Genomic DNA, 12,675 nt, shown 5'->3' with positions numbered 1-12,675 from the left:
GGCTATGGTTTTTCCAGTGGTCATGTACTGATGTGAGAGTTGGACTATAAAGAAAGCTGAGCACCGAAAAATTGATGCTTTTGAACTGCGGTGTTGGAGAAGACTCTTGAGAGTCCCTGGACTGTGAGGAGATCCAACCAGTCTATCCTAAAGGAGATCAGTTCTGGGTGTTCATTGGAAGGACTGATGTTGAAGCTGAAACTCCAATACTTTGGCCACCTGATGTGAAGGGCTGACTCATTTGAAAAGACCCTGATGCCGGGAAAGATTGAGGGCAGGAGAAGAAGGGGACAATAGAGTATGAGATGGTTGGACGGCATCACCAACACAATGGACATGGGTTTGGGTGGACTCTGGGAGTCAGTGATGGGCAGGGAGGCCTGGCGTGCTGTGGTTCATGGGGTCGCAGAGTCAGACACGACTGAGTGACTGAACTGAACATATACAAAGATGTTCTTTAAGATTTACTTGTAATAGAGAAAAATTAGAAATGAACTGAGCTCTCATCAATAGGAGAACTGTTAATTTTTGGTAAATTCATATTATAGAATACTAATGCAGTGATGTATATCTACTGTACCTTACCAATAAAAAGATACATTACAGAAAAATACAGGTATCAACAAATACTTGACGAATCGATGAACAGAAATAGGCCTATTTATCTCTTTTAAAAGGGAGAGCATAGTATCTCTGTATCTAAATAAATGACAAAGAGAGGCTGGAGGGATGCATATCAAACTGTTCAGAGTGGTTACCCCTGAAAAGAAGGAGGAGAATGGATGGAGGGCAGGGAACTAGGAAAGGAAAGGATTGAAGGGAGATTTACTCTTCATCATTCAAAATCATCTGAATGGTTTATAACCAATATATATTCATGTATTATGTAATTATACATACATTTCTTATACAAATAAAAGTTGTAACAGAAAAAAACTATGAAAATGAAAAAAAATCACAGAATTAGATCTCAAAAGTTCTATATCAAGGTACCAGGTACAGAAGAATCCCAACCACATGGACTATAGCCTGCCAAGTTCCTCTGTCCATGGAATTCTCCAGGCCAGAATACTGGAGTGGGTAGCCATTCCCTTCTCCAGGGGATCTTCCCAACCCAGGGATTGACCCCAAGTCCCCAGCACTGCAGGCAGATTCTTTACCATCTGAGCCACAAGGAGAGTCCATAGACAGGATTAAATGCTACATTTACAATGCAAAAACTATTGGGCACAAAAACTATTGTAGGATCTGATATTGCTTAATTGATCTTTATAACAATCATAAGATTGACAATGTTATCTCTATTTTACAGATGAAGGCACAAAGCTTTGTATGGTCAAAAACTTAGCCCAGAATTTATATTAAGGCTGAACATCTCACTAGCAGCTGAATACTTCTTTCAGAAACATGTCAGGACATAAATTCCAATATCAACATTGATGTCGACGCCATCCAAGAAATTTCTCAAAAGTAACTGAAGGAACCTATTCAACTGTGTAACAAAAAACAAAGAGGTAAAAAGGAGGCAAATATTTATACTTAGATTAATTTTCAGATCAATTTTTCATTAATTCCTTAAAATATCTGCGTTGCCTTATCTTGACAGGCAAGAAATTGCATCCTCCTCCCCAATCCCGAACCTAAGCTTTGTAACAATGAAAATTAGAATTTTTGACTGTGAAAGAAATACAGAGACAGAGAAGATAGGCAAAGCGAGACACAGAAACAGAAACAGGAAGGAAGAGAAGGAAGGAAGAAAAGACTGTAGACAAAAACTCTAGGACAAGACTGGAACCGTAAGTTGACTAAAGTTCTTTCTATTGTATCACATTTATTTCCAAGAAAAGAAAGGGCAACAATACAAAAACAAGGAAAAACATAAAATGGATATACGGTCATCTAAATATGCCAAAATGAAAAACCTTCATCAAACTCGAAAAATATAAAAATTATTCCAACAGAGGTCCATAGTTCTATCATTTTTCATATTGTTTTTCTATTAAACAATGCTAATAGGGTGGGTAAATAAGCTAGAAGTCTACGTTAACAACAATCTAATCAGAGTTTTAAACATACCCTTTTAGCTAGAGAGACAAAATTATTAGCTCAACTGTGTAAGATACTAAAATGAATTTAAAGATTACTTTTTTTATTTTAAAAGATCTCTCCACGTCTAGTAAAATATAATTCCTAACCTTTACTTAATAAACTCCAGTTAATTTTTAAATTATGTTATCCAAATGAATACTGTCATCAAAAAACTAGCAGTATTGAAAATGACAGGAGGGAAGGAAACCTCCAAAGTGAAGAAAAAAAAAAATTTAGATCGAAAGAACTCTATAGTTTAGCTGTTTGCATCTGTGCGTGCTCAGTCACTTCAGTGTCCGACTCTTTGCGACCCTATGGACTGTAGCCCGCCAGGCTCCTCTGTGCATGGGATTCTCCAAGCAAAAATACTGGAGCCAGTTGCCATGCCCTCCTCCAGGGGAGCTTCCCAACCTAGGGATCGAGCCCACGTCTCCTGTGTCTCCAGCACTGTAGGCGGATTCTTTACCACTGAGCCATCAGGGGAGCCCCTTAGCTGTTTAACTTTTGACTTTAAAACAAACCAGATTTGAAAGTACCTTTGAAAAGCCATACTGAATATGGGGAAGTCTAAATAAATTTTTTTTTAATTAAAAAAATTTTTACGTCTTTTTGATCTTTTTATTACTCAAAAAAGCTTAATTTTTTAATTTAGTTTTCTGATTCTGGCTTGTGTTTTCAATACTTTCACAACAATTTTCTACTCCTCGATAAGGAAAGTGCATTTAATCCTGTCACAAACATATGTAGCACATACGGAACCACTACATGTTGGTCTATACTTTTTAGACAACCTCATAAGCCTGCAATTCGGGAGACCTGGGTTCGATCCCTGGGTTGGGAAGATCCCCTGGAAAAGGGAATGGCAACCCACTCCAGTATTCTGGCCTGGAGAATTCCATGGACTATATAGTCCATGGGGTCGCAAAGCATCAGAAATGACTTGAGCAACTTCCACTTTGACTTTACTACGAACTTCAGGTCTCACAGCATGAATTCCTTGGAAGTTGGCCTGGGCACACTCCACAGGCAGATTCTGGTGCTTTCCCAACCTTCTTGGGATAAAGGTAAATAATTCTATTACCAGGGGTCAGGACAGCCTGGTTTTGTTACAGGCCGTACTGCAGGACAAAAGACAACGGTATGTCAAATGCTGTATCATTCTGAATGCTTTTAGATACCATCGCAGAAGAGGAAGAAGAAACTAGATAAATTTCAATAGTGTGTTGCTACAATGCTTTGCTGCTGAACATAACTTAGTTTTTGGAGCACGACCAAAAGCAAAATTACGGTGCTAATTTAAAGCATAAGAATTTTAGATCTAAAAAGGAAGTATGTGAAAAATTTGTTTTATTCTTAAATAATATACTTTTTTAGGGACCTCCCTGGCAGTCTAGTGGTTAAGACTCTATGTTCCCAATGCAGGGGACATGGGCTCCCTCCCTGTTCTGGGAGCTCCTGCATGCCACACGGGTGTGGCAAAATATTAATAATAATACACTGCTTTAGATCACTTGTTTACAAGTAATCTACAACATGGTTTAGTGGGTTTGTTTAAGGTCTACTGGATCTCTGCTGAGTTCCAGTCTCAGACTTAATACTTTTCCAATTATAAAGTTCATAAATTGTGTTACAGATTTCAAGAGAAACATGGAGGGTTAAGTTTGGTCAGACCAAAGCAAGTAACTTCTTTAGAACTATTCAAAATGTGAATTTTACTTACTAATGAGAAACAATGCCACCACTTGACTATAGAATTATTATTGGACATTAGGCAGAGCTAAGCATAAGAAACTCAAGGTCTCCTGACTCAGGGTCAAAAGTTTCAGGTATTAATCTTGCAAAGAATTTTAAAAGTTTTAAATAGTTTATTCCTTAAATTATCATAGCAGCTTATGGTAAAAATTCGAATGTTTATTAGGTAAAATTTCAACCTATAAAAACACATGTAAAAAAGATAGGCAGGAAAAAAAAGACAGGCAGAATGTTTTTAAGAGTAATATTTATAATAAAAATTAATTTAAAATTCTAATCACAAATTAATGCTTATCAATTAAAATCAAAGTGAATATTCATATAAATTTATGTAGTATTCTTTACTTGCTTATTTGTGTGTTTTACCTTATTTGTGGTAAAAGAGATGCCTTATCTAAGAACACAATTTCATTTTTCATTATATAATGAAATATAACTATCTCTAGTATAGTTTTCTGTCACACCTAAAGACAAGGTAATCTTTGTAAAATAGATTAAAATTATCCTTTATGTTCTTTTTTTTTTTTTACCTCCCACACTTGTTTTCAATGAGAAAAGTAGAACTTAAAATATTTGAGTATGCTTCAAAAACTGAACATACAAAAAATAGTTTGTCAGTAGGTATACAACTGTATCTACTATAGAGCAGAATATTTAGAAACATAAGAAAATGTAATGAGTCACAAAAACTTGAAAACGTACTAAAAAACCCACAAATATATAAGCATTAACTACTGAAAGAAGTACAATAGTATATATACTATATAACTAACCACTTAATTGAGTTTTCCATCCTCAGCTTTTCTACTTCCTTAGCATTTATAAACTCATCATAGAATTAAGTTGGGAGGTACCTTTGTCCACTCTTTTTTAGCACAGAATATCTGAACACATCTCTGACAGATGATCTGCCAATGTCTACATAAATGCCTCCAATGACAGAAAATTTCTATACCCCACCCAAGGTACCTGTCTCAGACTCTAAGACAGTCACCAGCGAGACTATTACTGTTTTTACACCCTTTCGTAGTCCCTGGCCCTTAAGTGTGGACTGGATTTAGTAACTCACTTGTACCCAAGTGCAGACTGGAAGTGTTGGGGTGTCACTTCCAAGATTTATAAAGAGATGGTAACATCCATTCCAAGAGCAGGTGTGTGCCCTCTCTCAAACTGCTCTCTCTGGGGGAAGTCAGCTGCCACGTCATGAAGAAACCTTGTGGAAAGATCCAAGTAGCAAAGAACTGAAGAAAGTCTTCAGTCAGCAGTCTGTGAAGAGTGGAAGCCCTCAGTCCAACAAAGAACAGAGGTCCGAGTCATTGAGCATGGAAGGAGATCATTCTCCAGTCTAGCTTTCAGGTGAGACCATAGGTCCTAGAGAAGCTTAACTGCAACCTCAGGAGAGACCTAAACTCAGAGGCTCCCAGCTGGGATGGCCCAGATTCCTGACCTCCAGAAACAGTAAAGTGAATTCTTGTTGTTTTAAGCCACTTAGTTTGGGGGTAATTTGCTACACAGCAATAGATAATGCAGAATTCCTGCAATTTTTCACAAGTATAAAAAGGCATTTTATTTTGTTTTCCAATATTGCATTGAAATCTACTTTCATCTAGGTGTGTCTTCAGGGTCAGCACAATAAAAACTTGTTACGTTAATAATTTACACATTTGAGTCTGACAATCATGTTTATTCGCCTACTTCCTTCAACCAATCTTCATATAACTTTCAGATTCCCTACAATACTAGTCATTCTCCTCTGAACAATTGTTAACCTCACTTTAAAGCACCTGAAATAGAACACAATTCTCCCTCGAGTTGTGGTCTGGTCAACAACTGTACACAATGAAATTTAACAATTCCCTTAATGTGGGTACTATACAGTGAGCACAACTAGACACCTAAAGTTGCTTTACATCATCTATTTGTGAGATACTGTTTTTTTGTACTTCCCAGAATTTCATTTCAAAAGCTTTTCCTAAAGTTAGAAAGAAAACCAACCCAATTCTATTTCCAAGCACTCAAAATAATATTTTTTAAAAAGCAAAATTTGGAAAAATGTTCAAACAATATATACAGCAAGTGGTTAATAACCAAAACATGCAAATAACTCATAAAACATCAAAAAATGAACAACCCGATTAAAAAATGGGCAAAAAGATTTAAACATATTTTTCTAAAGACATACAGACTGCAATGAAAAGATGCTCAACTAATCACCAGGGAAATACTAATCAAAACCAGTAACATCCTCACACACATCAGGATGGCTATTATTGAAAAAGACAACAAATAACAACTGTTGGCAAGGATACAGAAAACACAGAACCCTTATGAACTGCAGGTGGGAATGTAAACTGGTACAGACACCATGGAAAACAGTAAACAGATTCCCAAAAAATTAAAAATAGAACTACCATAGGACCCAGCAATTCCACTCCTAGATATTTATCTGAAAAAAATGAAGACACTAATTAGAAAAAATATAAGAACCCCTATGTTCATTGCTGCATTATTTACAAAAATAAGATATAAAAGCAACCTAAGTGCACACTAATAGATGAATGGAGAAAGATGTGGTATACACACACATATACACAATAGAATATTACTCAGCCAAAAAAAAATGAATGAAAGGTTTCCCTGGTGGTCCAATGGTTAAGAATCCACCTGTCAATACAGGGGACACGGGTTCTATCCCTGGTCAGGGAAGATTCCACATGCCGTGGAGCAACTAAGCCCACAGCCACAACTACTGAGCCAAAGCACCACAACTACTGAGGACCCTGCACTAAAGCCTGTGTTCTGCAACAGAAGAAGCCACTGCAAGAAGCCCATGCACCACATGAAGACTAGCTCCCACTTGCCACAAAGAGGGAAAGCCCTCGAGCAGCAACAAACACCCAGCACAGCCAAATATAAAATAAATAAATCTTTTAAAAAAGAAGATGAATGAAATCTTGCCATGTATTGTGCTAAGTGAAATAAGTTAGAGAAAAGTAAATACTGAATGATTTCACTTATATGTGGAACCTAAAAAACAAACAAAACAGAAACAGTTATACATACAGAGAACAAACAGGTGGTTGCCAGAGAGGAAACGTATAAGGGGAGGAAGAGACAGGTGAGGGAAATTAAGAGGTACAAATTTCCAGTTTCAAAAAAATGAGTCATGGATATTAAATGTACAGTGTGGGGACTAAGACAATAACTATTAATATGTGATGTCTCTATAGAGTGACATATTGTGACTAGATTTATCATGGTGATCATTTCGTAATGTATAGAAATATCAAATCACTATGTTATATAACAGGAACTTACACAGTCTTCAAAACCATACTCTTAGAAAAAGAGACCAGATTTGTGGTTATCAGGGGTAAGGAGCAGGAGAAAGAAGTGGACGAAGGCCATCAAAAGGTAAAAACTTCCAGTTATACAAGTACTAGGAATGTAATGTACTACATGATAAAAATAATTAACACTGCTCTATATTAAACAGGGGGCTTCCCTGATGGCTCAAATGGTAACGAATCTGCCTCCAATGCAGGAGACCTGGGTTTGATCCCTGGGGCGGAAGATCTCCTGGAGAAGGAAATGGCAACCCACTCCAGTATTCTTGCCTGGGAAATCCCATGGACAGAGGAGGCTGGCGGGCTACACAGTCCATGCATTCACAAAGAGTCGGACACAACTTAGCAACTAAACAACAACAGTATTATACAAGAAAGTTGTTGAGAGTAAATCCTAAGAGTTCTCACCACAAGGGAAAATATTTTTTCCTATTTTTAAAATTTTGTATCTATATGAAATGATGGATGTTCACTAAACTTATGATAATTATTTCATAATGTATGCAAGTCAAATCATTATGTACACCTTAAATTTACCCAGTGCTGTTTGTCAATGATATCTCAATAAAATTGGAAGCGAAGAAAGGAAAAATGTTAAATCAAAATGGACATTAAGGCACCAATTTTAGCTCAGTTCTATAAAGCTTTCTCAATGATTTTTATATAAGTTCCATTTTCAATAGGTTTCACAAAACTTGGCACTTAGTCATAGAATTTCATTCATTTCTCGAATGAGTTATTTGAATTCATTATTTGAATCAAATGCATCAACTATAAATAATACAAAAATTTTATGCCATTTTTCATGTAGTACTTTTTCTCTAAAATAGTGCTGACTTGTAAAATGAGATCAACTTCCTAACAGAGTGACATGAATGTGACTGGTGCAATGTAAATTTCTCCCTCTTTAGAACTCATAAGGTAAGGACATTGTCCTCGGACAATGCGTCAAAAGGGCTGCTAATAACATGCTATGGAAGAGCTGTGTGTTATATGTGTTAGTCACTCAGTCATGTCTCTTTGTGACCCCATGGTCTGTAGCCTGCCAGGCTCCTCTGTCCATGGAATTTTCCAGGCAATACTGGAGTGGGTTGCCATTCCCTTCTCCAGGGGATCTTCTGGAAAATTTTCTGGAAGAGCTACTGTGCTGTGAATAAAATATAAAAATTTAATCTGGGAAAAGTTTACCTTGTTTTTTAAAAAAAAGCTAGGTGTAATTTTAAAACATTGGGAATCCTGATTAGATCAACTATGTTAAAGATGCGGCATGGAGAGACTCCTACTTGTAGAAACATGTTTGAAGTACTCATTTAAAAATACTTGTGTACATGTGCTAGCATCATGCTGCACCCCTGAGTTACAATGATTGAGTTACTACAGTGAACAAGAAGATAAAACACAAAAGAAGGGCTTATAAAGGAGGGCGTGGTGTTTTGTGACGGTATCCTTTTACTCAAACAAAAACAAATTCAAAAGAAAAAGAAAAATCAGTTGAAATATGTAAGTTTTGGCTATTCAATGTAATGGTCTCAAAATTAAATGGCAAAAAAAAAAAGTATTCTCAGACAAGGGTCAGCAATGGATTTATAACCTGAAGACGTGGATTAAAGTCTTCTGTACAAAAACATTATACATAAAATGTAAAGAGTAACATAAAAAAATGACAAAATTTCATGGAAGTTCAGAGGAATAATGAGGTATCTTGCTAAGAATGTGTCTGAAGGATTGTTAATATCCTAACATGCAGAGATGGGACGGGAAAAACATGCTAACATTTACTGTGCAGCCACTATGTCAGGTCCTGTGCTAAACACTCCCATACATCATCTATATTAATTCTCACAACTTTCCAACTTCATTTTACCTAATATTACACTAATACTCTGAGATGTTAGTTACTTGTCTCAGGTCACACTGCAAAAAGTGCAGAAGCAAGAATGGGACAACTGGGTCTAAAATCCTGTGACCTTTCCATTACAACCTTCAGGCCTATATAGGGGTGAAGACAAGAGAGCATAGTTAGGATTCAAGTAATTTGGAGCCTAATGTCAAAGCTTCAGAAAGTGAACTTATTTCCTGTCCTATGAAGTAAATCTCTCATTCATTAGCTGAGTAAGCCTAAGGCAATTCTTCTAAAACTTTTCTCTAAAACGACAAAAGAAACTGAACCCATCCCCACAGAACCTATAAACATAAAATTTGAATTTTACCTTAGAAACTAGTGTCAATATTACTTCTCCATATATCTTGTTTAATATTAAAAAAAATTTTTTTTATCCAAGTCTTCAAGGGAAACTGATGACAATTCCATAAATGTGTATCATATTCTGTGGCCACAGATTTACTTCTTGGCACATTTCAGCTTATCTCGAATACTCCTATTTGAAAACCATAGGTCAGAGGGGATAAAGTAAGCTATTTCTTGATCAAAAATCAATGATGTACACTACGAATTATTTAATACCAAATGAAACTCAAGTAAGAGTTATTGGCCATAGCCTTATTTTCTAAACTATGAAAACATCCTACTGAAACCAGGAAAGCAATCCTGACCCACATATAGAAAGAACACACCCTTTCGCCATGTCACCACAGTAATAAAGAACCTCTGCCAAGGACTAAAGATGGATTTTAATAGTTTCTATAAGCCCCTTATTTCTTACAATAAGGTCTTGGACCTAGAAATACTAAATAGATCATTCAGAAATTTTTAATTAATCTGTCAACGCTTCATTCTATTAAAAGGTAATCAACAGATGTCTTAAATTTTGTTTCCAAACTGCTTTCAAATACTTTATTTTGTTCAGCTTCACAGCTCATTCCCAGACTAAAACAAAAGCAGGTATTATCATTTGGAAATTAGACTAGTCAACAGTGGGGTAAGCAGCTCTTCCAAGATTACAATCAGTAGCAAAGGGAAACTTAAATCCAGGCAATCTGATTTTCAGTTTACTAAGCTACTAAGGAAAACTGCATCTTTTCACACTTATTTTGAAGTGTTTCTCAAACTGCAGCATATGTCAAGCATATCAAACGCTATTTAGTAAGTAATTGATAACGGGGCTTCACAAACAGAAAAACTGAACACATTATGTAACTAGGAATGGATAGTACCCTGCTTTCTTATGATATAATCCTAGTACTGACTTCAGAAAGAAAAAAAGACAATTAGGAAGTGGGAAAGTGGGTGCAAAACAGATTAAAATTCCTTCACAAAAAAACTGCATATTTATAATGGCATCAAATTCAAGCATTTGTGTGTGTGTGTGTGTGTTCCCCTAACAATACACTGTTATGGCTTAATTGGCTGGTCACTATAATAATTTTTCCTTCCTATGTAGAAGCAATCATTTCACTAAAACCTAAGGTAAAATTGTTCAGCACATTTTCCTTCTAAATGAGACCCAGGAATATGCTATATAAAGGAAAATAGGCTCTTAGGCGTTTCTCCATTCTATTACAGTAAAATTTCAAGGCAATACATGCCAACATTGGAGACAAAAAAAAAAAGAAATCTATTTGGATTTACTGTGGAAAAAAAAATATTTACAGCATATTCAAGCCTTACATGTTCATCTCTGTGCCATTAACTTCTTGAAGCACTCTAAGTCAGCAACAAGGGGAGGGAAATAAGTGTTAGGATCACAACCTATGAATCTGGGTGGAACAAAGACTTCTCCTCTCATTATGCAGAGAGAACCAAGTTGCCAAAATTGCTCTGCTCAGATACTATGCGTAGTTACTAACTGCACGTCTGGGTACAGAGAGGAAAAAAAAAATCAAATGCTGGTCAAATGCCTCCCCTGTTCCCCCTGCCCCTTTTCGGCCAAGGCCTCGCTCCAGAGCTGGAGCCCCAATCTCTTTTCTCCCCAACATAAGTAAGCGGCTTAACCCTACGAGTTCTGCAAGCTCCTATTCTCTCCCACGCAGACGCCCCCGGGGCTCCGGTCCAACCCCAGCTCCAAATCTAGTCGCGGCCCCTCTCCCCGACTCCGCCCAGACCCCCAAAGGCCTGCAGCCACTGACCACTGACGTCAGGAAGGCCCAACCCGGCCCCCGCGGGGCTGCCCCAGCCCCGCAGCGCCCTCCCCTCCTCCGGGCCAAGGCGTGCCCAGAAAGGGACGGGAGCGCGCCCCTTGGCTGTCGCTTGGGCTTGGCAGAGGGGCGAGGAAGAAAGAATCAGCGTCGTCAGCCGCCCTCCCGCTCCACAGCAGCAGCGAGATGGGCACCCACCGTGCTCAAAGGCGGACAGTGCCAGGGCGAGGGGCGTCGGCTCGGTCGGCAAAGCCGGACTAGCAGCGAGGCAAAGGTGTGGTTCAGGAGCGGCGGCTTCCAGTCTCGGCCTGGCCCCCACCCGTCGGCGCCAGGGCCTCACCCACGACCCCAGTCCCCACCCAGTCAGCACCCCAGCCTACCCAAGACCCTTCTCCCGTGCCAGGAACGCCGCCCTTGGGGTCGCCAGGGTCGCCGCCCTGTCAGGTGGTGACCGGCGGCGACGGGTGACCATGACAACCCGAGGCGCAACCCGACCCCGCCTCCGCCTCCAGGAGTCGCTCACCTGAGGGCTCCGGGTCGAGCCCGGAGAAACCACGGAGGAGAAAGCGGCTGGGAGGCCAGAGGACCGGGCCCCGAAAAGGCGGGTTCCGGGCTGGAGAGGGAGCGCGAGGGTGGCGGTCTGGGCTCGGCGTCGGTCCTGCCTCCTGCCCCCAGCGCGTCAATCCATCAGCCCGTCAGTCCGTCCTTCCTCGCGTCTGCCCCTCCCGAAGCCGGCTACCGCTCGGCTAAGCCTCTCGCACACTGCGGTTGTCAAGCGGCGCCGGAGCCAAGCACCAGCCCCGAGCCGCAGCCAATCGGCGCGCTTCCCCGAGGCGCCTCAGGACCCCGCCGAGCGGGGCGGCCAGGCAGGTGCCTGCGCCGAAGGGAGAGTAGGCTGGGCGGGCCCCAACCCGGGGCGCGGTGGGGATAGGCCTGGTGGACCGGCTCCCTGCTAGCGCTCAAAGGAGCAGCTGGACTCGGAGGAAGACTCGGCGCGGCGACTGCGTGAGAGACCGGCAGCTGGGACGCAGACACTTAGGCGGCCAGTGACCCCGCGTCCCGAAGTAGGGCGGAGGGGGTTGTCGCCTCCGAATGAGTCGTTCGCGCATTAGACGTGACTCTTAAGACTCCTCCCTGATGATCTATTAATAAAGGATAACGAAGTAAAACCTCGCCACCTTCTCTTCGCTCTTCACTCTCACGTCCCACTTACTTCCTGAAAATTCCAGCAGTTTAATTACCCCCTTCTTGATGCTTAAAGCATTTTTGTTATTTAACACAACACATTCTCTGTTTTCCATTACCCATTTTGGTAATAAGCCCCACTACCTCACTACTTTCCACCCTATCATACAGCAGCATTCCACAAATATATCTGATGCTTAACCAAGCTGAATTAAGCATTCAGGGGTATAATCACGTAGAACTCAGGAAAGAATACCGAGCACAAACT

At 39.9% G+C, this 12,675-nt stretch overlaps 2 protein-coding genes and 1 pseudogene across 6 annotated transcripts in view; 1 reads left to right on the top strand and 2 right to left on the bottom strand.

The window, feature by feature from the left end:
- The window catches only part of WDR47 (WD repeat domain 47), a 62,081-nt gene extending 49,794 nt beyond the window's left edge, over window positions 1-12,287 (bottom strand). Inside the window, exon 1 of one of the 5 annotated variants that reach the window (XM_070367561.1) lies at window positions 11,746-12,287. The gene's annotated coding sequence lies outside the window, so the exon portion shown is untranslated. The remainder of the gene's footprint in view (window positions 1-11,745) is intronic. The other 4 variants (XM_070367564.1, XM_070367563.1, XM_070367562.1 and 1 more) reach the window with 4 other exon arrangements.
- LOC106700647 (large ribosomal subunit protein eL34-like) lies at window positions 2,732-3,247 on the bottom strand (annotated as a pseudogene).
- LOC138985430 (bcl-2-binding component 3, isoforms 3/4-like) lies at window positions 9,771-12,153 on the top strand. The gene is made up of 3 exons (XM_070361850.1): window positions 9,771-9,781; window positions 11,118-11,584; window positions 11,735-12,153. The coding sequence occupies exons 1-3, from the start codon at window positions 9,771-9,773 to the stop codon at window positions 12,151-12,153; spliced, it is 897 nt and encodes a 298-aa protein (XP_070217951.1).
- Window positions 12,288-12,675: the final 388 nt, after the last annotated feature.

The sequence above is a fragment of the Bos mutus genome, chromosome 3, assembly GCF_027580195.1.
Source record: "Bos mutus isolate GX-2022 chromosome 3, NWIPB_WYAK_1.1, whole genome shotgun sequence".
Lineage (NCBI taxonomy): Eukaryota > Metazoa > Chordata > Mammalia > Artiodactyla > Bovidae > Bos > Bos mutus.
Note: the sequence above shows the minus strand (reverse complement) of the source record. Positions and strands in the feature narration are given on the sequence as shown.

Bases quoted from the DNA above. Each gene is read 5' to 3' on its own strand.
- LOC138985430 (XM_070361850.1), top strand. The intron at 11,585-11,734 runs GTCAGCACCCCA...CTCCGCCTCCAG, and splicing joins ACGACCCCAGTCCCCACCCA to GAGTCGCTCACCTGAGGGCT.